Below are 27,255 nucleotides of genomic sequence, written 5' to 3' on the forward strand. Positions count from 1 at the left end.
ACTTTTCTATGACGTGCCGATATACACAATGCTTCGATGTTTTGCAACCGAGGTAGAAATTTTGGCTACTAGTACTACAACAGGTGGATATTTTCCATTAAAATCCGCATGGTCATATAATGCCGTCCCAAATTGCTGCTTTTAATATCGAGGCAGGTTTTTTTTTTTTTTTTGCACACCAAGCAAAATGTTTTGTTTTTTTTTCCCCCAAATTCTCCGTTAAAAACACCAAAAAAAAAAAAAAAAAAAAAATCTGGCTCTGCCGTGTGATAGAGATGACCTCGACTGGAGTTGTGTCCCAAGCATCAAGGTCATCTACCACACGATAAGAGCCCGCATCGAGAGGGCTGTACCGTTATTAGAAAACGATTTATGTGTTTATTTTCTCTTAAAGAAAAACATTAAAACATATATTTACCATGAACTTCTGATATTTAACCTTCCACTAAGGGACATAGTCTCTAACGTAATTAGAATAGAAAACGACTGCAGCATACACGTAGAGAAAATATGGCTAACATATGTATATATTTATTAATTTACTTATGTTAATTTTGGGGTCTTACTCTTTCTTTAATTGTGCTGGGCATCTGTGTAGTAGAGTTCGAACTTGCGGTTGGAGGCGGGGTGTCAATCAAGCTGTCGGAGTGATTGTAGATTAGAATGTTAAGGGGGAAAGTCACAAAAAGTAAATAATATAACGAAAATTTATCAAATAAACATGAGACTCGTCAAATGAAAAAGAATATCTGTAACAAATATAAATAACAGTTAACAAGTGCATGCATCTAGTGGATAAAAGGCGCATGGCGTGTATAAAGCTCATATTTAATATTGAATGCTAGTATTGATGCTAAAATTCAATATTCGATGCTTGCTTAAATTTAACGTTTAATTAATTGTCATGCATTATTTAACTTGTGCTACTTTCACCTTCCGTACTCAAAAGAGATGCAAGCTTCACAGTTCCTCTTTTTTTGCAGTTCATTCACATTGCCTTCTGCGTTTTGGCCACGTGGTAGCACTGTAGCGTTCCTTTTACTCCATGACAACCAATTAGTGTTCAGGAGCAACAGCCCGCCAGCAGTCATGTTTGTCGTCACCGTTCAACGCAGACAGGCAATCCGATCCTCAAATCAAAAAGCTCGTATAGTCACCGGGTTACAATCAAAGACGAGGGGGAGGGACCGGCTTCTGTTTCAAGGTAGGTCGCGCCGTGCTTCACAACAGAGCACAACTCAAGCCTGAAGCTGCACCATAATCAGCAGGCAATTACATGCTGCTAGAAAATCGTGGTTTTTTTTGTTTTGTTTTGCTTTGCAGAGAGGCACATTGGGCTTTAAAAACGTAAATAGGTAATGACGGCGCGACATTGCGTTTAAATGCATTTGTTGTGGAAGTCTACGTACAGCAGCGCATTTGCAGGCTGCGAATGTCGATTCTAATTTTGACTTATCGAATAATTTGTGGGACAAAAAATTAAACGTAAGGATTTGTGTTCGTCTTCAGGTGCTTGACGAGTATTATATCTAACGCAAAAACAACAAAGCATATCGTTATTAACTGTAATGCATCTGTTCGCGCTGTAGGGTAAATGCTAAAAATATACATAATTTTGGCGCTCCTTGATGGCTTGTTTTGCTTTTCGCGGCAGGTTGGCACGGCAAGGTCTAATTGCAAACCTTGTTTTGGGAATATACGAAAAATACGGTGAGTAGTAGATATTTTTAAATGATTTTTTAAATGCATCTTCCTGGTCATTTTACATATGTCGGTGTTTTGTTTAATTTGTTGTTTTATTCTATATATAAACGGGTTTAATTGAACGCAGTAGTGCTGCAGTTGCACATCACAATAAAAGCAGAACGGTGAATACGTTATGTATCACTACGAACCTTGCACTGTACCTGTACGCGTTATTAGTTGAACCGATCGATGGGAAGCCAGCTTGAACATGCTTGCAAGGCAGGTCAGTTTCCATCAAGTCTCTCGTTTTAACTAGCGCAGGACCGATCGCACTTCGGTACGGCAATGAGCCTGGTCTGAGTTTATCTATCTAACAGTTCATTACAGCAGCACGCATTTATCATTCGAAAAGAATAACATAATATAATCAGAGCTGGCACAGATCTGTTGACATTTTACAGGATTTTGGATAGTTTTTCCTGTTCACTGCACTATAATGATAGTCAAGACGTCTCATTAGTAGTTTTAATAGTCTTGACCCTGGCTGTGCTGCGGGGGATCTTGTACTGCCACACAAAAGGACTAAGCTCTATAAGATGGCAATGTTGCCTACAAATGATGACAAAATGAAATATTTGCTATGGAACTACCATAGGGTATAGACTTATTTGTGGAAATTAACTTGTCTATCGAAAGACTAATGCATGCCTTTGTTTAATCTAAATTGATTATTGTAATGCACTTTTTTTCTGGTATAACAAAACATGTGGTGTCTCAGGGCAGGAAGTTAAGGTCATGAAGGGCAAGGTAATGTTGCCTCCGTTGGGCGTGAAGATTCATGGGCACCAAGGCAGCTTAGGGGGCAGGAAGGCAAAATGTAAATCCAACCCAAGGGCATCAAGGCGATTTCATACTCATTCATAAAACAACAAAAGAGAAACGCAGAGAGCCTAGTACGTTGAAATTTGAATTCAGACAAACACAAACCAATGTTTTCTGAGTGATTCACACACTAATTGTTACAGAAATAAAATACAGGTCACTTTTCCCTTGCAAAAAAATAAAATTGCCTACAAAATCAAATTTAAGAAGTTTTATTAAGTTTTATAATGAAAAAATACAAAGGGTAATTTGACACGAATAAACATTCAGGGTATTTTTTTTACTAAAGTCTGTCACCCCGTTAACAAGAACCAAATAATATAGCGCTTGTCTGTGTGTAATTGAAGCTTTTTTAAAACCCTCTCTGCCGTGTGCTTCAACAGTTAGGGTAAGCAAGTTTAACTGGATTCAATGTAACAAGTTGTCCGGGGGTGCAGGGAATGTTTAATCATTGTGAGTTTTAAATGTTAAAAATAGTATTCTTTCAGAAATGTAGGTTTTCACAGAGAATTGGATATTGTTATTACCCGGCGGTGGTTCTGATTCATGGGAATCGTGAAATCCATGCTCACTGTGAAAATACAGCCTTAGTGATACAACAGCACAAACAAGCGTTTTCCGTGAAGGGAAAGTTAAAGATTTTCAGGAAGACTGGCTGAAGATTTACGCATGGATGGAGTTTAATAACGGTATTAGTTGTTCGGCCTGCAGTGTCTGCGCAACAGTAGTTGCTAACCACGGTAACCTGTACAAACAATGTGGCTTTGAAAAACAAAACAAAAAAAACTTGAAATATAAACTTGGTCAGGCAATAGAGAGTGATCTGCATCACAATGACGAAGAGCCTGCATGTACATAACGTTGAATGTTTACTCGTGAGAGCCTCTGTAGTTACAGTTCTTGAAAGGTACAGTTTTACTAGTTAAAAGCAGAACTGTAAGGTAGAGAGACTGTGTTACACAAAAATAAATGAAAACAAAAATCGATGTGCTTCTCAAGATTGTGTTTCGTTCACTATTATATAATCGCTCCTACTCGTTTCATAACACAGGGAGCTGCTACTTGAACCATATCTTAGCTAGTTGCTCGTTTTTGGGGTTTTTTTTGGGTGTAAGACATAGGTGCGCAACCAAATTTTTATCATGGGCCGCATCGTCAGAAAACTAGTTTAACCTAATATGTATAGAGGGCTGCGCATTACTAAAGAATAATCAGTTTATAATAAAAAATAACACCTAGTTTCTGTTTTGTCACATTTTGTGTTAGACTGTTTTTAATGTAATGTTTTGATTGTTAATGTTCTTTGTGTGTGAAGTACTTTGGGATCCTTGTGATGAAAGGCGATATAGAAATGTGTGAATTGTTTGATCCTTGTGTATTGAATTCTATGTAGACCCACTTGTGCAAGTTTGCAAATTATAAGGTATTTTTCAACTTGCATTGTATTTATATAGGTCTCAAATGTGCAGTTTTGAAAGAAATGCATGTTTTAGCAAAAGTGTGTTTTTATTTTAAACTGTGATATCTGGTACTACACTAGGTTAAAACGATCTGTTTACAAGCCATGCTATTGGTCTTGTACTTCCTGGGTCCTGGAGGGTGAAATTGTCTTTCTGGCAATAACCAATCAGCAGCCTCCCCTATGGATTTGACATGCTTTCAGCCAGTAACATGCCTTTACCCAGAAGACACTGCCAAGTTGAAATGACTCAAGGAAGCAAGCTGTAAAAAGACATTAGCCAAGGCGAGAGTGGCCTGCAGATCCTTGGATGTTACTCTTGTGTTCTTTGTGACTTCCTTGATGATTTTCCAGGTTGTTCTTGGAGAGATTTTGGTAGGACGACCACTCCTGGATAGAGTGACTGTGATCTTGAACTTTCTTTATTTGTGGACTCTGTCTGTCTGACAGTGGATTGGTGGAGCCCCAAATCCTTAGAAATGGTTTTGTAACCCTTTCTAGACTGAGGAGCATCAATAACTGTTCACCCATGTAGTCAGATAATGCCCTCTAACAGTTAATGAACCTGCATATCGCATTGACTTCACTTTACCACGGAGTGTACCAGAGTACCGCGCCATCTTTCGACATTTTCATGGCTGAATGTGGCTACCAATGTATCTTGAATAGAAAAAGCTTTTCCAGATACATTTTAATATACTTCACTGTGATACTAACACTTCATTTGCTTACCTAATGAGGTTTTAAATAACAGCTTTTTACAATTTTACATTAAACTGTTCTCCATGGATGCCATGTTTATCAACTGTGTTGTCATACTGATAGCTGCCACCCATTTATTACCTTGTTTGTTTACATGGTTGTGTGTTCCGTAATCTACCAAATATTTTTACGTTAGTTTTGATTTATTGTCACAATCAAGCTGCCTTAGGCCTGAAACTGGCTGTTTTATTTCAGGAGTGACCTGTGTTTAGGAGCTGTCATGTCAGCTGGGGGAGCTGAGGAAGACATCCCTCTGGGAGAGAGGAAGACTGTCACAGACTTCTGCTACCTCTTGGACAAATCCAAACAGCTCTTCAACGGCTTGAGGTCAGGACTTCTTCTATGCTCAAATACTACGGCCAGGCCTTTGACCAGTCACCTGATTAATAGGGTGCTGTCATGGCAGTGCCGGGTGGGGGGGTGTTAGGTGGCAGTGCCAGGGGGGTTAGGTGGCTGCGCCCCCCCCAGTTTAGATCTGATGATCTCCACCCCGCCCCAGTTCAGATCCCAGCTTGAGATACAAGTATATGGCAAATCCAGAATAAAAGTAAAGTTAAACACAAAGATCAAACTATAGTATGCATTATTTCTGGAAAATTTCTTCTATGGTTGTATGTTTTTTTTTTACAAATTAATTACCAGTAATACCCCCCATTAGCCAGCCCCTTTGTCAGGTCCCCTTTCCTCACAGTGTGTGACGTTTTCTAATCCCCGCATATCAATTACTGTATAACAACCAGGACCTGCTTGCCTGGGGTCCTAGGTTTGGAGACTGCAGCATTTCAAATACTGAGATGCCACATGAAAGGTTGCAGGAATTGACCACTTTTAAATGTGATGTCAGTGGTGAGATAACAGGAATTTGGAGAGACTGTAACATAAATGCATTTGGGAATGCAAACATAATATATGAACATAATTTATTCATGTTTTATTTAACGTCATGTAAATTAAAGAAATTATAAAATTATGTTGCAAGTGTCTACTGGAAGCCATAATAGTAGTGTAGTATTTCATGTTCGATTTTAGAAATGTCCCTTTTCAGTTTTTGTCAGTTTTTCTTTAAGTATATGGAAAACTACAAAGCATATTTAAGTTAACATATTGAATTTAACATTTAGCGGATTTCATTAGACTTTATGAAGCAAAAATAGTTCATTTTATAGGGTGATGCAAAACTTTTGGCCATATCTGTACATTTTCATATTTATTTTCTTATCTGTCAATACCCTATTATGTACAGTCCCTATCATTCTGTATTGTTGGAAAGTGTTTTACGAAGCTTACTAACTATTTCCTTTTCACCCAGGAGAGGTGGCTTTCAGTCCCTCAAACTTTTTATTGTTCTGGATGTTTACAGGCAAGGGGAGCTATTTCAGTTTCTGGAGACTCTAAAGACAACTACACGGCTTTCTCAAAGCACAGTTCAACCAGGTATTAATAAATATAGACGAAATCACAAAGAGTGGAAGAATTGCTTTAGCGAGTTATTGGATTGGGTTTCCTGCCTGCCAAAGTGTTCAAAAGAAAAGAGAATCTGCCAGCCAAGTGTCACCAAAGAGGAGCGTTCCCCAAGCTGCAGGGAACCGGGTTGTTATAGGGGCAGTTCTGTTTCATTGTTGGTTTTAATTAAACTCATTAGGAATGCATGGTGACACAATGTGACAGTCTGTATGAAGTGTTGGAATAAGACTGTGTAGCAGGGTGATTGCCCTGCACAGGGGAGATTAGTGTTGCTGTCATTTTATATGTGTTAACGGATTTGGTTTGTGTGCCTTTTGGAGCTCGCTGCACGTGTAACTGCACGTGTAACTTGCATCTCTAATTCATGTTCTCTGTAGACATTTGAAGTTATGCCTAGACTTACCGAGGCTCAACGGAATAATGCTGTTGGACGTTTGGAAGCGAATCTCAGTCCACCGAGGCACGGTGTCTGAATGTTTCCCAGAGCACTATAGGACGAATTTAGCACTGATACGAGCAACGTGGAACACTTGACCACCCAAGATCCGGTAGACTACGTGTGATGAATGCAGCCCAGGACAGATTTTTAAGCCTACGTCATTTACGTGACAGGTTCACCACTGCAACCTCAACAACCTCTGCAGTACCAGGAGTCAGAAACCGGCTATGGGAGGCAGGTATTCCAGCAAAAAGACCAGTTAGAGGAGTGATTCTTGCACCGCAACCGACTACAACTTCAGTGGTGTATTAATCACAGAGTATGGCCCATACAAAGATGGAGAAACGTGGGGTTAAGTGATGAATCGAGATTTCTGCTTAGACGTGCAGATGGAAGAGCCTGGGTATACAGGCGACGTCATGAATGTTTGTCTGCCAACTGTGTGCGACAGCTTGACAGATTTGGTGGTGACAGTGTCATGGTGTGGGTGGCAATCTCAGACAGTGTCAGAACCAACTTTGTTCACGTTCAAGGCAACCTGACCGCTCAGTGCTATTGTCGTGAGATCATACAGCCTTGTGATCCCATTCATGAACCACCTTCACGTCATTTTCCAGCATGACAATGCACGACCGCACACAGCCCAGGCCACCACAGCTTTCCTCACTCAGAACAATGTTGAAGTGCTTCCCTGGCCGTCTCAATCACCAGATCTGAATCCCATTGAGCATTTGTGGGACAAGCTTGATCGACGTGTGCGGCGACGACCCCGAGTCACCCCGAGCCACGGACCTTTACAAGGACTTTTCCAGGCTCTGATTTGATCCATGGGCAGGAGATGTCAGGTCGTTATCGATGCCAATGGCGGGCGTACCCATCACGTGATTTCTGTTGACCTTGAATTTAGTTTGACATTTGAAACTTCTTTGAAACTGTCCATTTTACTATGCAAACTGCCATACTAATGCTGTATGCGTTTTTTTTTTTTTTTGAAGAGTTAATTGGATTATTCTACCTTTTATTGCAACTGGTACTATGCAGTAGAGGCAACATTGTAAAGAGCTGAAACTGCCAGAGAAAAGTTAAAAAAAAAAAAAAAAAAAAGGTTGAAAACCACTGGTCCAGGTGACGAATTAAACTGGTTCAGATGAGCAATTATCTTGGATTTACTAGCACACATATTACTACCCCCTTGTGACAGGGTGCTTGTGTCACGTGTGTGGGTAACCGCTGCTTAAGCAATACAGAGAGACATGGGAGGTGGAGTTGAAACCCCAGCACAGGAGCGCAAGATTTATTAAACACAGAAGTAAATAAACAAAGGGGTTAGGGTTAAAAAAAAAAAAAAGATGTTGTTGTAAGTGACTCTGCAGCTGGTCATAGATCACACACCCTAGTCTCGTATCTTGCAAAGCGCTTTGTGATGGTGGTCCACTATGAAAGGCGCTATATAAAAATATAAATTACTTACTATTAAATGCATTTGAGTCAGTATTACAGATTTCAATTGGAAGATTGTTCCATAATGAAAGTGTAGATCTCAACTGGCATCCAGGGACATAAGGTAAAAGCATATCATTAATGTAAGCAGGGCCATTTCCAGAAACAGCCTTAAATGTTATTAATAACATTTTAAAAATAACTCTGTGCTTCACCAGAAGCCAATGCAAGTGGGCAAGAACAGGTGTAAAATGTTCCAATCTTTTTGTACCTGTCAGAATTCGTGCAGCTGTATATTGAACCTGCTGTAAGTGATTAGTTTTTAAGGTAGACCAGCCAATAAGGAGTTACAGTAGTCTAGACAGGATGAAACAAATGCATGAATTAAAATTTCTATGTCCAGATTGTGCAAGATACAAATGGACTTGAGATATATTCCAGAAATGATAATAAGCAAACTTCACTACAGTTGAAATGTGATGCTGAAAACTAAGAGTAGAATTAAATTAGACTCCAAGACTTTTCATAGCCTGAGAAGGGCTGGGGGGGGGGAGGGGCTGCCAAAGGTCATTGGTTGTGGGATTTTATTTAATTATGTTTTAGAGCCAAATTCAGTCGTATTTGCATTTAACTGCAAAAACAATTTTGACATCCAAGCCCTTGTTTTGTCAAGGCAAGTTAATAATCTGGAGTTTACATTTACATCATCGGAACTCATTTTAAAATAAATCTGGGTGCCTTCGGCATAACAGTGGAAATTAAAACCATGTTGTCTGATCACGTTACCCAGCGATTGCATATACAAATTAAAAAGTCAAAGGACCAAGAACAGCCCTGTGGAACGCCAGGAACAACAAGAACACTTGTCGATTTTGATCCTCTAAAGGATACCAGTTGATGTCGGGATGTTAAGTAGGAACGCAGCCAGGAGAGTACTGTGCTAGCAATGCCAATGGTTTTCTCAAGGCGATCAAGAAGAATTGTGTGATCAATGGTGTCAAATAACAACGCCAGATAACAGCCCCTCATCTGCATTCAGCAGGATGCCATTAACAACTTTTATGAGTGCAGACTTTACTGTGTTTACGAAAGCCAGATTGAAATTTTTCAAAGAGATTATTAGCAGAGTGATTTGCAGACAACTGAACAACAACAGCCTTTTCCATATTTTTGCAAGGAAAGGTAAATTAGGAATTGGACAATAATTACACTTCAGGGTCCAATGTAGATTTTTCAAGTACTGGCTTTACAATAGGTAAATATAACAAACTAATTCTATAACTTAACAGTATTAAACAAATTGGTTTATTCTTAAAAGAAAGGAATTAAATTAGTAATGTAAATATTTCAGTTTTGTTTTGTAAAGTGTGTGGTTTATTTATTTATTTAAGTTTATTTATTTCAAGTTGAATTGCACGTTTCCTGTGACAGTGCAGTTTTGAAACATAGCAGGTATGTTCGTGGCTGAGATTTGAGGGTAGAGGAAAGCATTGGTCTTTGGTTTTTGAATGTGCTTTTGCAGGTTTGCAGTTTGTTGGAAGGTTTGCTGCTGATTTTCAACTATTGATGGCTCGTGTACATTAATAATTGCATTAGTTAAGACATTGGAAAGATATGAAGACCTTTCTTGTTTGTTAGATAGGGATGGAGCCAGTAGTTTTTATAGGGGACTCATTTTTGTGACTTGTTATAGCCATTATGTCATGGATTTGTTGTGGTCCTGACAGTTCTGATGTTCTTTTTGGCAGATTGATACCTTACTGCACTTTATCAGTGATGGTTGTGTGGACATTCTGAGGCCATTTCCTGGCCATTGTTGCCCTCTGCAGCAACCAATCAGAAGACAGCATTCCCAGTCTATTCATTTGACAGGCTTATAATACACAATATCCACAACAATTATATCAAAGTTCCTCAACTTACATTAATGTAGTGGTTGAGCTTGGTGCGATGAGCATGAATGTTCAGTCTTTGGAGACATCACTAAGGAAAGACTGAGGTTATGTTCTGGTCGACAGCGGTGTGGTTTTCAGAGCAGTCAAGGAAGAGAAGCCAGTTTCACATAGGTACGTTGTTTGCAAATGGTAAGGCAACTTGAGGCTTTTGCTGTAAGCTGGGAATTCATTTCGAATTCTAATATAAAATCTAGCAAGACATCACTTGTGATATTGATTCTTGCACACACTGTCACTGGAAAGCTGTGTGAGCTGGTCCTCTTCCTTATCTGTCAAACTTAAACCACTGCTAGTGTTGTCTGAAAAAGGAAACTGAATCCACATTTTGGCAAATTATTCACCAAACTGCTGTTGCAGGACTTTGAAATGGGCACAAATGTCATTCACTGCAATGCAATTCAGAAATGCGGTTCAGAACAGCATCGCCAGATAGCTGCCTTCAGAATGATAAAGAAAAGATCATGACCAGCTCCCGTTTCTTCACATAGCACAGCAAATGTCTCCGTTTCCTCCCAAAACAATATTGAAATATCTATTGCTGCAGACAAAACATCTCATTTCGAATGCAGTTTCTTACACTTGGCAAAGCAAAGAGCTACTTGTTGGGAAGCTTTCAGTGCATTGGAGCTGCCTTTGTTGCATTTTTTAAAAAATACTTTAATGGTGGGATGTTTCATTTCTAGATGTCTGATTCATTTTGACTGGATAACACGGCTGAATAAATAGTAGTTGTTTTATTTCTGGGCCAGCATGTTTTGCAATTTAAAACCACATTTCAAATACTCGTCTGCATATATTCTCACCTTTTTCTGTCTCTTTCCCTGTTGGGCAGATTCACTTTCTCGCTTGATCTAATATCGATCCATGGTCAATTTCGAACTTTTAATTTTTGCAAGCCACCGAGTTGCTTCCTAATCATAACTGTGCACAGCCGGAATGCTGTTTCCCTGCCAACAGCCCTTTGACCTTTAACATTGATCGCTTCCTGAAACCATAGTGCATGGTATTTTGCTTAAGTCGTAAACCTATTTTTTTTTTTTGTTTAGTTAATTTAAATTATTTGATCTGTTAATCAATCAGAAAATGAACACAATGTTTATCCTTAGTAATTTTATATTAAATGTTTTCTGAACTTGCTTCGTGGACCCCCCCTCCCCCCCAAGTAAAGTGGCCACAGTTCAAAAATGCTGCATTAAAGCATTACATTTTGTGAAAAAATAACTTGGTTACATTTAAAAAGGACTGTAGCTGATGCAGAACATGGGGATGAGAAAGCACTTCAGCAGTGCAAGTCAAACCTTCCATTCACATGAGCGTGCTTTTTATATCATCTAGCTAGAAAACTGAATCGGAGGAGGGAACCAGTGGACCTGCAGCCTGACCAAACTGAAAATAATCTCTGAAAAATGGAACCTGTGCCTGCGAACTAATCATTTTGTATTCCGATAACTTGTAACTGTAACAGATTACTTTAAGAAGCAACTTTCCCAACACTGTGGAAATGTAACTTGTATTGGAACAAAGGTTGTTTGCATTGTATTCAAAGGCAAAACTGACCGTGGTTGTATTCACTGCTATAACGCAGTATACTATGCAGAACAGTTTTTCTCTCCTTTTGAATAGGTCATTTGATGGGGTAATTGGGTTTATTGTACTCCTGAGAGATTTCTTTACCGTAGTACAATACTTAATGCAAACTTGCCAATTTCAAGCACGACAAAGTTGTAATTGATAGGATATTTTCAAGTTGGGCAATTGTTTTCCACAAAGGGAAAACTGTCAGCCCTGCTCACTATGTTGACTGGGTGTGAAAAGATGAGCAATGCATACAATGCTATTTAATGTCTCAAGTTGTGTTTTCAACACTGCATTATGTGGCAGATTTGGTGGTTTGCATTTTCCAGGATGCATTCTATAAAACGGTGGAAATTCAATGGCAAAAACTTTGTTAAAGTAACGTTAAGGTTTGGTTGCAAAAGCCTAAAAGGTTAAAGTGTAAGTTAAGGTAGCCATGAAACCTTAACTCTACACCCTACAGACCCATTAAGCCTGACTTCTATTATATGTAAACTTATGGAAACTATAATAAGATCCAAAAATGGAAAATTACCTATATGGTAATAGTATCCTGGGAGACAGTCAGCATGGGTTTAGAAAAGGGAGATCGTGTCTCACTAACCTGCTTGAAAATGTTATTTATTTTTTTGAGGATGCAACATCGACAATGGATAATTGCAAAGCATATGACATGGTTTATTTAGATTTCGAGAAAGCTTTTGATAAAGTCCTGCATAAAAGATAATTCTCAAACTGAACGCAGTAGGGATTCAAGGAAATGCACGCTGAGTGGTTTACATGTAAACCTCAAAATGGAGCAAGGTAACCAACCAGTGGAGTACCACAGGGATCAATACTGGGTCCTCTGCTATTCCTAATCTACATTAATGACTTAATTCTGGCAGAGTAAGGAAATTTGTTCAGTTTGCAGACGATACAAAAATAGGAGGAGTATCAAACACCGTTGCACCGTTGCAGATCATTCAAAATGATCTAGACAGCATTCAGAACTGGGCAGACACATGGCAAATTACATTTAATAGAGAAAAGTGTAAGGTACTGCACGCAGGTAATACAAATGTGCATTATAAATAGCATATGAGAGAAATTTAAATTGATGAAGGAATCTATGAAAAAGACCTAAACGTTTATGTTTATGAAATGACTTGAGCTATTCAATGTGGGGAAGCTATAAAAAAGGCCAAGAAGATGCTCAGATGTATAGTGAAAAGTGTTGAATTTAAATCAAGGGAAGTGATGTTAAAACTTTACAATGCATTAGTAATACCGCCTCTAGAATCAGTTCTGGTCACCTTGCTACAAAAAGGATATTGCTGCTCTAGAAAGAGTGAAAAGAAGAGTGACCAGAATTATTTCTGGTTTAAAAGGCATGTCATATGCAGACAGGCTAAAATAGTTGAATCTGTTCAGTCTTGAACAAAGACTATGCAGCGATCTGATTTAAGCATTCAAAATTCTAAAAGGTATTGACAATGTCAACCCAAGGGACTTTTCCAACCTAAAAAAAAGAAACAAGGACCAGGGGTCACAAATGGAGATTAGACAAAGGAGCATTCAGAACAGAAAATAGGCAGTTGTTTACACTGAGATTTGTGAGGGTCTGGAACCAACTCCCCAGTAGTGTTGTTGAAGCTGACACCCTGGGATCCTTCAAGAAGCTGCTTGATGAGATTCTGGGATCAATGAGCTACTAACAGCCAATCGAGAAAGATGGGCCAAATGGCCTCATTTGTAAACGTTCTTATGTTTTTGTGTGTATGTTTCCCGTCACACTTGACATCACATTTGACTTCACTAAGCACATGACAAATTCTCCTTGAAGACTGGCCATATAGCACTGGGAAATCATAGTTCTTGTATTTGGTAACATGTTCCGTAACTGCATTAGCATTGTTTGCTGTCAATGTGTTCTTTAATGAACAACACAATTCCATGTACTCAGAAATGTGTCATTCATGTTGAGGTATGCAGTGAGGAGTATTAGATTTTTGGAAAGGAGTACCTGAAAATGAATGGGACATGCAATATGTCAAACCCTACATGTAAGTTAATACTTTTCATTACAGTTAGTACTATATGATATACTGTTGATACATGTATGCTGTGGTACACAAAGCAGTGTTTTATGTCTCTTGTAAGCATAACATCCACGTATTACAATCCACCTCTTGCTTATGTACTTAATTGAGTACCGTTACATTTTCACAATGCTGAACTGCAGAAATCTGCAAATGCATCTAAACATTTGAATCTCATAATTGGCTTCCAGCATAACAGTATGTTAGCAAGCACTCCTAGTGAACTGCAAAGTCTGAATGAAGAATGGTTAATCACAGTGCAAACATACTCACACTGCAGAGAATGCAGCGACTCCTTTTACCACGTGAAACACTGCAGTGTTACAAGAAAACCAATGTTGCAGATTCTAGATAAATAAAATATTGTTTGTATGAATATTGCTAAGAGCGCTTGGAGAAATATGACTTGTTCAACATTAGTTCCAGTAATACATGGAAGGTCCTTACAATTCTATAGCACTACTGTATTTTGGGTTTATTGGTTTTAATTAGATATTGGTGAAATAATTAGCTTGCCAACAAACATTGTTGAAATGCTAATGCAGTTACTGAACATGTTACCAATTACAAGGACTATGATTTCCCAGTGTTATTTACATATGGCCAGTCTTCAGGGAGAATTTGTCATGTGCTTAGTGATGTCACTGCTGATGTCGTTGATGATGTCAAGTGTGACGAGAAACATGCACATAAGGTGCAGAGTTAATGTTGTGTGGCTGCCTTAGTTTCCAATTTCCTTAGCATTACTTTAACAAAGTTTTTGCCATTGAATATTAAATGTGTACTGCAGACTCAGCTCATAGTGGAAAATTAAATGCCCCTTGGGAAGACTTGTTAACTTCTATGGTGCAATGCCCTTAGCCTGTGGCTTCGGCAACAATTTTCCAGTATAGCCCTCCTCTCCAGACCATAGTTATTATATATTATATTCAACAATGACCAATCTGATTAAACTTTCTGTTTCACAGAGATTTACCTCAATATGGACACAAGCAGTGGCAGTCTTACTTTGGACGTACCTTTGACGTTTACACCAAACTCTGGAAGTTCCAGCAGCAGCACAGGTAAAGACAGCGCCCTTGTATGCAATTCATACAACTACAGCACTAATGAGGATGCTATATTTGGTATAAAAATAAAGATAGCAGTGCATCTTTAATAGCAGGAGCCTCTTCATATCGCTGTTATGCAATTCTTGCAGGTGGCTGAGGTAGCTGTTCCTCCTTACGGTCCTGGCACAGATTGTGCAGGACACAGCAGGCAGTAATAATTTGGGGAACAAGCTTGTGGTTCATTTCAGTACGCTTCAGTAGCATCCACCCCGTCCCTTTTCAAAAGCCCAAATGTCTGTTCATCGACCGCTCGGATTTGGCCCAGTTTATTATTAATAAAGATCTAACAACCCCCCCCCCTACACACACACACACACACACACACACACACACACACACACACGATCTGTGAAAAGCAGTCTGGGTGACAGCACTAAAACATAGTATTAAAAAAGCAGGCCCTATCCATCAGCAAATCAGATCCTTAATAACCATTTACGTCAAACATGATGACGTGGTTTCTTTCTCGTGAAATTTTTCTCTGCTCATGTAAACAGTATTTTGGGGACTTTCATGGTTAACAGCACAAGACTCTAAGTGGGCCGTCAGCATGGCTAATTTAAATCTGACTCCCCCCTCCCCCTCTCCTTCATTTGCGTAGCGTTCGGGGAAAGGTAGGCGTTCCAAAGGGAATTGAGAGGCACCATGTCCACATTTATTTCAGGAGAAACCGATGTCTTGAGAAAAACAAACACTCAAGTAAGGTGACCCATTGATAATTTCTGGTTCCTGCTGTTGGGATATGAAAGAACTCCAAACTTAGACAATACTGTATAGAAACTTAATATAAAAGCATATCAAAGCAACTGAATTAGTAAGCACATTAAAACGACTGTAAAAGCACGTTCACACACATTTTAAACATAATGATTAAAAACAACAGCTATAAAAGACACCCACACACAATGCAAAACTTATAATCAATAACATGATTAATACCTCATGCAGAAAGCCATTACTTAATGGGGTAATGGGTTCTTTAGCTTCTGGGAGATTACTGTAATATGTTACTAATTAGACATTTTTACAGCTATTTCAACATTTTAAAATGAACAGTTTTTTGGTGTTCAGTTGTGCAGGATGGTGGGTCACTGTAGCTTTAAGCCACCCTCCTGAACAGGAAGGAGGCAGGCTGGTCAGAAATGATTAATGATCCAGTGAACCTATCTCCCCAGTGGTCGTGATGCAGCAACGTTCCGCAAGGAGAACAGTTTCACTTTAATGGAACTACCATAGGGCATGTTTGCAGAAATGACCTTGTCCGTTACCACATTCTTATTTTATTCCATGGGTTTTGAAGTTAAAAAAAGTTCTTCTACCTTATATGGATACGAAAGGGTGTGGCATGTTTCCAAACAGTTACAACACTGGAACCATTCAAGATCAGGTACTGTAAGCACTTTTCTGGGAATGGAGATTACAAAGGAACTAATACAGCCTTCTTGTTGTTTAGAGTCATTTTATATGTCATTTTGTTTCTTTCGTCACATCCAGTGGCGGGGCTAGCTGATTAGGGCCATAAACGGCAATATTTTTGGGCTCAACCCCCCCTTTTCGGTTTTTATTTTTTTGGTTGTAATTGATTTCTAATTAACCCGACTCGGATTCTTAATTAAAACATTGATAAACCTGTAAATTGTGAAATTAATTTACTAGTACGGTAACACAGGGATTTTCAAATTTGCTACTGATTTTCTGAAAGCAATTGTAAAAGTTTAAATGTAGGGGTGTAAAGAGAACGTGATAGTGTTCATCCCCAATGGGAAGGATTGTATGCTGCAGCAGTTTTGACATTTTTTTTAAATTCTCAGTAATCATCAATTAAACACATATATTAAACTTTTTGTCCACTACACGTCTGTCTTAAAATATACCACACTTTGGTATCCATAAGGTATAATACTTTTTTTAACCTTCTTTGTACTGACAATTGTAGCTCAATAGGACATGCCAAGAGATCAGTGCCTATATTTTTGTGAAGATTTCTAGACAGATAATAAATGGAGTTATCTTTGGAATACCTTTAGCACAATAAAGGCAAACAGTGCAATGCCATTGTGAAATAAACAAAGCTGTTGTTTCTAAATTTAGTAACGGAATGGTACAGGATCTCCAGTTATAGATGACTACTGCATATAGTTTCAGAAATAACCTTCTATTATTAAAATGGCATCAAAGTGTGGTTATTTTAATGCAGACCTCCATTTATCAGTTGATAGTAACTATCCTAAAATGACAGAGCCTCAGTGCACCATCTCCAGTAGCGTTTCACAGGAAACTATCCGTGATTACGTGAAGCATGTCTGCATTATCACTTTAATCATTCAGTATCCTTTGAGTCACGCATTTAAAAAAAAAAAACAACAAAAAAAAAAAGTCTCTCTCTGATGGTGATAAGCAATTGTAAATTAAACAGCACTGGTAAAGACCCAGAACAGCTAACAGAACTCTATATTTCAAAACAGACAGGTGCTGGATAACCGATATGGCCTGAAGAGGTGGCAGATCGGAGAAATTGCTTCGAAGATTGGACAGCTGTACTACCACTACTAGTAAGTGATCCTGGATGAAGCTGTACTAATGTTTGTCTGAATAAAGCATGAACAGCACTTAGAAATATATCAGTGCCCTACATTGTGTTACAAACCTGTAATTAAGCATTTAAAAAACAGTGTACTATTATGCAATAAGATCCATAAAGAGAAAAGTTTTATTTGCTACCCTATATTTCTTTACTAATTTACACTGCAGTATATAGAACCATTAACAAGTGCATATACATTATTAAAGGGGTTGACTATAAAATAAATAAATAAGAATTTACCATTTATAATGTTTCCAAAAATGACTGTGGTGTTTGTGGTTCTTGGGGATGGGACATTTGTTGCCTGTTGTACCCTAACACACTGCTTATATACTAAACGTCTTGGTAGCCCTGAATAGATAATATTTAACATTACAAAATTCACATTTGTATTCTTTCTGTTTTTGTTTTCCTATTTCCTACTTTTGTTGTAGCCTACGCACTTCTGAAACCAGCTATTTGAATGAAGCCTTTTCTTTCTATTCTGCAATAAGACAAAGATCCTATTACTCTCAAGTCAATAAAGAAGATAGGTATGACTGTTTACAGCTGTTCATTGTTAACTGCAATTTCTATGGTCCTGGTTTGGTGGTTTGTTGTGAATCAGTTCAAATATAGTAAAGGGGCACCCGATATATTGTGCTAGCCATGAACAGAGCATCTTCACCTTTTCATATTTGTGTTTCAGAAATACATATGACATCTTTACATGAACAGTTTTCTTTCAATGACAAAGATTCAGTTAATTGATTGTCTGTATTGATTAAACAGTAGTGAAAAGTAGTAATTTATTTCAATACAGAATCAGTGCATTTGCCTTGTGCAGCTTTGCAATTAAGAATCAATTAAACAGAACATTTGAAGATGCTCCATAAGGTTGAAATGCCACTGATGTTTTGGTGCCTCCTCTCTTGACCTTGGTCTCTGTGAGGCCTGGTCTCAGATGCAGTGAGATCTGGATACTGTCTATGCCCAGGTATTGATGCTGTCATAATCAAGCCAGAGCCTTCTGTACAGTATCCGTTTTAGGACATCCTCAGACATCACCCTTACTGGAGTCAAGTATCGCACATCCCCCACTCAAGTCTCACACATAAATAACTTCCTCTATTGCTCCTCCATGAGTCAGTCATCACCCCTCCTTGAGTCAGGTATCGCTCCTCGAGTATTTTTTTTTTTTTTAGGGGGGGGGGGGGGGGGGGGGGGGGGGGGGAAGAGTGAGGGATTCATCGGAATTGTGCAATCAAACAAGCTTTTCACGGAAGACATCGCAAAGGGCTTCAACAAAATTGCAAAGAGCTTCACAACAAAATAAAATAAAATAAAAATACATCAACTGTTTAAAAAAAAAAAAAAAAAAAAAGTTATGTCTGATGCCATACGCTGAGAAGATTTGCCTTCTTCCAATTTAAATCCAAACGAATTCAAATATTGAAATTGCACATTGTAACTTTTAAAGTATTTTTGAAAACGCTTGAAACATACATATGAAATGGTAAAGAAAGGTAAAAACGCATGCACCAATCAGCAGCTACACTGACATCTGTGTCATCCAATGGAAGCACTGAAAGTTTTTTTGCTCTTGTTTGATTGGGTGATTCAGAAGACTTCGTCCAACCCCTCACTCTCGCCGAAAAAAAAGTTACCTGGTGCCTGACGACTGCCTCGAGGAGGGCTGATGACTTATTTTGCTGCATGTATTAAATACTTTTGAGAGCTTTGTGGATGACAAATAAACTGTATTTATTTTGAGAGGGATTACAGTACCTGCTCATGATGAGAAGTAACATATGTAAATATTCATTTTAGACCTGCAATATAACGTTTAAACATACATTCTCTAGTCTAGCGACAACACTCCCAATTTTATAAAAAGATTAATTTCTCTGATAAGGAGGTTTGGCACGAGCAGTATTCCGTGCTTGCCGTATAACTAAATAGCCATTAAATCCACTTTATTGAATGATGTAAGGAGCATCTGCCCTAAGGAGAATATTCAGGTGAAAATGTGTTCTGATTTATGTCATTGTGATGTTTGAGCTAGCACGTCTTGGTTTGCTTAGTGCCATTGTCTCCATGAAACAAACAAGTGCTTAATTCAAAATTCACTTTCAGCTGCACATCCCGCTTTCACTCCGTGATCGAAATACGCATGTGCAAAAAATAAATAATAAACTCATGTTTATTTTTACTTTCTCTCTCTTCGTATATTATTCTTTCTACCGTTCATTGGAGCTGAAAAGTGTGCGTCAGCCAGCATTCCAGCAGGAGCCGCACTTGAACTGCCTGGGAGCCGCGGTTTGGCCACCTCTGTTCTAGACTATGCACACAAGCCTCTCGGATCCCTGTTACCTTGTATACAAACAGGGCACTTCATTTCCCTTCAGTTTCCACTCTGTATTGTTTGACCGCTGACCTCAGGGGCTGCGTTGCACCGGAGAAGATTCGGAAGCAGCACCTTTGTCTCAGAGACGCAGATGCACTGGATCCCATTCTATAAGCTTAACCTCAATGCCACAGATACAGAACTCTACTCCCATTGATGTGCCCCTGTGGCGGAGTGTCCCGCTCCTATATATATGTGCACGGTTTTATTGTTATTTGTTGTCTTATTGTTTGTTATTGTTTAGTATTTTTTTTTTAAAACCTTGTGAGGATGCGTGACTGATCAGCTACTGATTATTTAACTAGCTGTCAGTCATGCATCCTTATTAAACTCGTGCAGACTATGACCGAGGGGTAGTGAGGCCATTAATTAATAGCTAGTTAACCCCTCGGCCAGAATATAAAAGCCTGCAGAGAGAGAGAGAGAGAGAGAGAGAGAGAGAGAGAGAGGTGTACAGAAGTAGAGAATGGGGCGAGGAGGTATATTATAAGAAAAAATTATAAACATTGCTACGCGTGCTGGTTTAAACACCAACACGATACTTGTTTGTTACTTGTTTATTTGCGCCTTTTGTTTTGTGGTGTTTTGTTTAAATCTTTATTTTGTTTATGATTTAATAAAATATTGAGTGCCGGAGCGTTACAGTTTTGCCCTGCTATTCGTTGTTGTGGTTTCTGTTCTGGTCTGACGTCACCCCTGCAAAGCCATCCTGATCACAGTTGGTGTCAGAACCGGGACGACAGCGCCACCAAGCGTCAGACCAGGAATACTGCAAGTTTTTTTGGGGGGGAAAATAAATAAATAAATAAATATAAATAAATAATAAAGCTGCGTATATACATATATAGGGGCGGGACACTCCGCCACAGGCCCCAAGCAAATTGCAAGGTTATACATAGACTTTGTTTTTCTCAATTAAAATAAACAACAAGTATCAATCAAAAGCAAATAGCAGTTTGTTTATGGATGATAAAAAGGAAAGCCGTTCACATCCCGACCTGCTTTTCCATGTCACCCACGGGCACCTGACCCAATGCAGGACTCTAGCACAGTGCTCTAATCACATTCCTGGACACCGCTAGGAAGAAGCTAGAGTAACGTGTGATTTGATGCATCTTTCTGAAGCCTGTCTTTTTTTTTTTTTTTTTCTTCCATTTCTAGGCCTGAACTGGTTGTCAAAAAGCTTCGTTATTATGCACGATATATTGTAGTCTGTCTTCTGCTCAATAAAATGGATCTTGTGAAAGATCTAGTTAAGGTAGGTCCCAGATTAACATTGACAAATCTTACACAGAGAATTGATCATCCTGCTCCTGTGAAGTGTTATAATGCTAAACTTCGATTTACCCAACTTACGATAAGCTGGTTTACATGAGGCTCCTCTTCCTCAGGCTGTTCCTCATAATTATGATATTCAGGTTCTTCAACACTCTTTTATTATTATTTTCTCCCCAGTTTATAATGTACAACCGAGGTCTTCACGAGATCAACAGATCAGGAGAATTGAAGGTCAGGGGGCGTCCTCCGATCCCACGACAAAAGCCAGTTGCCTGTTTTTACACCTAGGAGTTTGATAGTGGATGTCGGTGAGCTAGCGGCACGTGGAGGACAAAGTCCAGCCCTGCAGTTGTCTGCTTGAGCTCACCAGGCACCTGGCCAATAGGGGCCGCTGTAGCGTGGCGAGCCAAAACAGGCCCAGAGCCCATGTGACGCTCCTTGTGGAATTCCCAGCGAGGGATAGTAGTTTCACACAGTTGGGTTGTGAACCTGTGCTCCCCTGTCTGTACGACTCCCCCTGCATGCCACGCGGTTCTGCCTTTACCAGTTGAATCATTATGACAATGCATTCCTTAGTCGTTCTTAGACATTCTGTGTTTCTTAAACAGGATTTATCAGACGAGATTGAAGATTACACCCATCGCTTCAACACGGAGGACCAGCTGGAGTGGAACCTGGTCCTGCAGGAGGTGGCAGCCTTCGTTGAGGTGAGACCCATTGGAGTATGTTGGGTTCACTGTGGAAGTGGGAGAAACAGGCTTGGGATGAACATCCCCTTTACAATGTTTCCTACAGTAGAACTCCCCTTATAAACATTTACTGTGGTACATTTGCAAGGTAGTTTTGCGGTTTTCGCATGCTTTTCTCATGATTGTATTGGCAAACCATGTAAATGCATGTTTTTTTTGTTGTGCTTTACCAAATGTTGACAATTCTTAAGCTTTAGCAAGCTTTTGTCATGCTCATTTAAACCAGGGGTTTTCAACTGGAGTATCTAAGGGTCATAGGGGGTACATGGGATGACTCAAAAATGCACAATTTTTTTTTCATGGTATTATATATTCTCTAAACCATGATGTATACTTATTTAATCTTTGTCTAGCAGCTCAAAGTTAACCGCTAATGAAAAAATAAAACAAAACACAGAATCTATCGCGTCCACATTTTCCACCTGTGCGCGATTTTGATTGCTTGGATTTCCACTCTGATATATAGGTGAATCAGGCGTCTGGCGATTGAGCCTAGAGAGCGGTCTCTGCTGCTCATGATCTTTGCTGTTTTCAACTTGTCGTATCAGTGAAGCGCAGTGTTTCTGCATTTCTTTTTAATTGTGACGGCACACGCTTCGGAGGACAGCGTGTGTTCGTCTTCGCCACTCCCTAGTCAGTGCAGGGGTGGTAGTGGCACCTAGGGTAATTTGAAATACAGTTTAAGGTATGCTGCTTTTTGTCCTTGAAGTGTTTTGTTAATAATTTGCATTATATTATTTACTTTGTTACTTTCACCTCTCATATGTACCAGTTATGTGAATCCCTGACTATGGATCAAGAGGGTACAAGGTGTTAGAAACCCATATTCTCTGCAGAAAACATGCAGACCTAATAAATACTCATTGCAGTTACTACAGCCTGTCATCTGCAAACATGGTGATCCAGCGAGTTACAAAATACACCCCATATTTAAACAGTTATCTTTTATTCTATCTAGACGTTTGCCAGAAATTTGATTCCTGTAGAAGACCGAGTGAAAAATCAGGCCATTTAAACATTTCTATTAACAGAACATTAAGGTTTTTTTTTTTTTTTTTTTTAAGCTGTACACAGACTCTAAGTTGAATTTTTTTTTTTTTTTTTTTATTAAACCTACATGAAATAAGCAATTTACTGTTTGTTTTTATTAGCACTATAGTCTCTTACATTTGTTTCCATGGAAACATAAAATGAAGCAGAAAATGTCAACTTTGTGGTTTTAAAATAAACATTTACAATATTAAATGCTTAGTATTGCAAATAAGCCCAGACTAGTGGATGATTAGCTCAAGTTCAAGAACTCTTGCCTTGTGTGTGCCCGCGCTGAAAGTATTTTGTGTGGCTTTTGTAGATTCAATGTTTAGGATTATTATTATTATTATTATTATTATTATTATTAAAGCTTAAAAACAGGAGTGAAAGGAAGGTGCCACAAAAATAGAAATTAACAAGAACAATTGAAAGTGTACATTGTTCTTTTTTGACCTTTAACAATTAATAGGGAGTGACTTTCTGATCTAAACAAGTTGCATTTGAGATCCAAAGAAACAAGAACATTAAAAGACATGCTGTACCGTATTTAATTCAGCCCTTGTGCACAGGTAAGAAAAAAATAGATTTCACTTGAAACTAAATATATATTTTACCTCAGCTTTATTTGACTGGGTACTTGCAGTTTCACAGACCCTATTTTACTGTCCTGACTGTTAAATAGAATAAAACATTTAGCTAATTTTGCTTGGCAGGTGCTGTTTTGTTCACTCTCAAGTAATGGCATGTCTGGGTTTGTGAAACAGCAGTTAAAGTTCACTTATTATTTGGTATACATTCTAATTTCCAGTGTAATCTGAATCTTCATTCAATTTGGGTTCCTGAGCAAAAAATCCAACACAGCAGTGGATCCCAGATTCCTGCCACTTTCAGCTTTTTTTTAATTTTTAAATTTTTTTTTTACTTCTCCTCACTTTCATCTGAGTACAGTTGAGAGTTGTGAGGATTACAGATGCTGTCTGAACAGGTGTGTCTTGAGGAGGTGCTGGAAGGGGATCAGAGACTATTATAGTCCAGTATAGTGGAGAGTTTAGGTTTACAGGTGTGTCTTGAGGAGGCGCTGGTGGGGAGTCAGGGACTGAGCAGTCCTGAGGTCAAATTCCCACAATGTTTACAGAATGGTAACAAAAAAAAAAAAACCTTCAGGACTTTCTGTGCTTGTTTGTTCCTTGTTGTTTTTTTGGGTTCCAGGCAGACCCAGTGATGGTGCTGAACAATGACAACACTGTGGTGGTCACATCGAAGCGGCTGGTGGAGGGGGGGGTCCCCCAGCTGGAGCAGGGCATGATCGTGGGGCAGCTTACACTAGCTGACGCGTTAATCATTGGGAACTGCAATAATCAGGTATATTACTACACTCTTCCGTTGTCCAAATGTTGGTCATTCTGAAGCCCGGTCTACTTGTTATTGTTGGTATATTCCCTTCAGTCACTGCCTGTGTAATTGTACTATGTATAGGTTTCCAATCTTTCCAATTCTTTACAAAGCGTGTATGTTTTTTCAAAGCCTTTTGGGGCAAATTTTGTACACCATAGAGTTTTATTATTCAAACAAATGTGCCTGGCACCTGATTTCCTGCCTTGTGTAGTTCCCCAAAATTATATTCCCTTTCCTAATCAACTACCTGATTTAGTTATTTTTCACAGTTTCATTTAATGGAACAAGAAAGAGGAGCAGCAGTGAGGATCAAAATTGAGATGTATTATCCTAATAGTATTTATTTATTTATTTAGTTTAGACCAGCTCTTGAAAATAAAAACAACACACAACAAACTTGAGAATGTAGTCCTTAGTTCTGTAACACTGGTTGTGTACTAGCTGGTACAGTATTATCTGCAGATAATTTTCTTACTGTTCATTATATATTTGTGTATAATTATTATAGTACACTTCTTAAAAGGAATGTACGTTTTCAAATAAAGCATCGTTTAAAAGATGATATTACATGGCCCTTTCACACTGAAGAGAGTAGGATCTGTAGCAAGGTCTCCATTACATTTCTAGAACACTCAATGCAGAGACACTTAGCACTCCAAGCTGAAAAGTACAGTTACCAGAAGTCAGAAACACTCCTAATTATAGTCAAACATGTGCTTTAATTTGATAACTCTTTTTAGTGCTAGTCAGTGAAATTCAGCAGACAATCTTCAGTGTAAGGTGTAACCTTTTCATTATGTAACAATTCTTAATTCATTGTTTTAAGGTAACAGCAGTTACAATGGATGAAATTTAAACTGAAGTGAATGTAGAATTCTGTTCAGCTCAATGCTTTATTCTTTTAAGTAACCACTTTGTTTAATATTTTGCAAATTCATATCAAGGGGGTTCTGTTCATACAACTAGTTAGTACAGCTCTTAATTTATCTAGAGACAATCCATTTGATGCAATTGAAATTATCCTGCAGACTGTCATTAGTACCGACCACAGGACCATCCACACTTAGTACTCTATTTTAGTTAATTGTAATTGACCCAACTGTGTTTGTCATCTAGGTTTCGGTAAGTAACTTTAGTAAGTTTATGTATTTATATAGTGATTTTCATACAAAAGTATCTCAAAGCGCTTTACATGTTAATAATAACAAAAAACAATAGCAAATATAGCAGAAGTCTGTACTCCAGCCTGTATTGGTGTAGCTTCGATATGAGGGGATCAAGGAAGGGTTAACTCATTTATCAATAGTGAAAAGGACCCTGGGATTATCTCTGTTTGCATTAATAAATTTTGAAAAATGGGAGTGTTGAGCTTCTCTCAAAGCACAAAGCATTGTTGTACTCCAGCCTGTGCTGTTTCCCGATATCATAATTCATAATGAATATACAATTTTGTAGTCCTTTATCTGCGTTCTAGTTTACAACCTTCCCTTTTCTTTCGGTGTATGTCAGCAGTTAACCAAGGTGAGGTTAGTTTAGAAGAAACTTTGAGTTCTAACCGGGGCCACTGTATCAAAAGTATTTGATAAAAGACAATTGTAACGATCAACTAACCAAAATCTAAAGTATGGGCATGATTGTGCATAGGCCCTGTAACATGGGGATTGTAATCAAAAGAATCTAAAAGTCTTAAGAAATTCCACAGATTTCAGATCAGATTCAACATCACATGTACATTAAAATCTCCAAGTAAAAGGATCCTACTGTGTTTAGCAGAAATTGATGAACTTGGCAAATTCTGTCAGAAAAGATTAAATTTAGGTGGAGGGTATATGACTACAGTAAGAACAGGTGCTGGCATATTAAACATTAATGTCAGCGATTGAAATGAAGAACAGACTTTACTGTATTTGTTCTCCCTCCCCCAGTACTGTGCTGTTCTTCTGTAGAACTGGCTGCTGCTTTATCTTGGTCTTCACTGTAATAGCATTTGTATCTAAGAGGTGATGCATTATTTCTTCTGAGCCTGGCCACTGCTCTGTGATAGATCCACGGCTAACCCATGACTCTGTGCATGAAGACGCTTGAAAGCACTCGGGGTAATAAACTAGCTGCTCCAGTAGAGATCTCATCCTGTACAGCAGGGTGCTAGTGTGTAGAAAACAGGCAATTCATTGATTCCCCTACAGCCCCATTGACGTAATAATCAAGCAGGCTGATAATCAATTCATGCGTTAGTCACTGTTGTGTAGTTCTTAGTTAGCATTCATAGCAGGGTCCTGCTGTAGTATTCCAAATCAATTTTCTCCATTAAACAAACACTTGATGTATTGGCTCTATTGTATTGGCATAAGTATTTGCTTGCCGACTGGACATGACATAATAGATAGGGCTTACTGAGGTCTAACCCTTTGCAGTCCATTTATTCAGCGCTTGTCAGGCGCGTCAGGTCCAATTTAGTCCAATGCGTAAAACAGGTTTGAAAGGCATTGAATCGCAAAAGGACACTCAGTACTGTATCTACAGCCAAGCCCCACCCCTTGTTCGCTGTATTTCACGTACCTCTTTATAGATGTGCATACTGATAAATCCTGTCCTCCTCAAACTCCTCAATAATGCAATCTAAGTCATTATTTTATTACTATAACATCTCAAAAAGCTCTGCAAATGTCTGTGATATTCTTTGAGCGCTGGATGCAGAAGCAGCTATCTCCTTTATGTCCTGCAGTGCATGGGTGCTATGAGATACGCCCTTTTTTTTCGGCTCCTATCGATCTCACTTGGCCATTGAAAGGTTTACTCAGATTTTTTCGGGGAAAAAACGACTAGAGACCTGTGCTTTATGTCTTTTTGATGATATCGGACTGGAAAGGGAAAATTGTAATGTCGGACCTGGTCCAACACAAGACCGCAGAGTTTTAATGAGGTCGCTCCGAACAGTTCTACATCTGTTTATATTTGACTTATCCAGTGGTTTCT

The 27,255-nt window shown here is 38.7% G+C and overlaps 1 protein-coding gene across 2 annotated transcripts in view; it reads left to right on the top strand.

The window, feature by feature from the left end:
* Nucleotides 1–1,220: 1,220 nt before the first annotated feature.
* The window catches only part of LOC121303573 (protein SCAI-like), a 42,086-nt gene continuing 16,051 nt past the window's right edge, over nucleotides 1,221–27,255 (top strand). Inside the window, exons 1-9 of one of the 2 annotated variants that reach the window (XM_041234362.1) lie at nucleotides 1,221–1,355; nucleotides 1,655–1,710; nucleotides 4,985–5,116; nucleotides 14,712–14,807; nucleotides 17,321–17,407; nucleotides 17,874–17,972; nucleotides 20,987–21,083; nucleotides 21,712–21,810; nucleotides 24,094–24,246. In XM_041234362.1, coding sequence (XP_041090296.1) covers nucleotides 5,010–5,116; nucleotides 14,712–14,807; nucleotides 17,321–17,407; nucleotides 17,874–17,972; nucleotides 20,987–21,083; nucleotides 21,712–21,810; nucleotides 24,094–24,246 — 738 coding nt within the window. In that variant the 5' untranslated portion in view covers nucleotides 1,221–1,355; nucleotides 1,655–1,710; nucleotides 4,985–5,009. The other variant, XM_041234363.1, reaches the window with a different exon arrangement.

The sequence above is a fragment of the Polyodon spathula genome, chromosome 33, assembly GCF_017654505.1.
Source record: "Polyodon spathula isolate WHYD16114869_AA chromosome 33, ASM1765450v1, whole genome shotgun sequence".
Taxonomy (NCBI): domain Eukaryota; kingdom Metazoa; phylum Chordata; class Actinopteri; order Acipenseriformes; family Polyodontidae; genus Polyodon; species Polyodon spathula.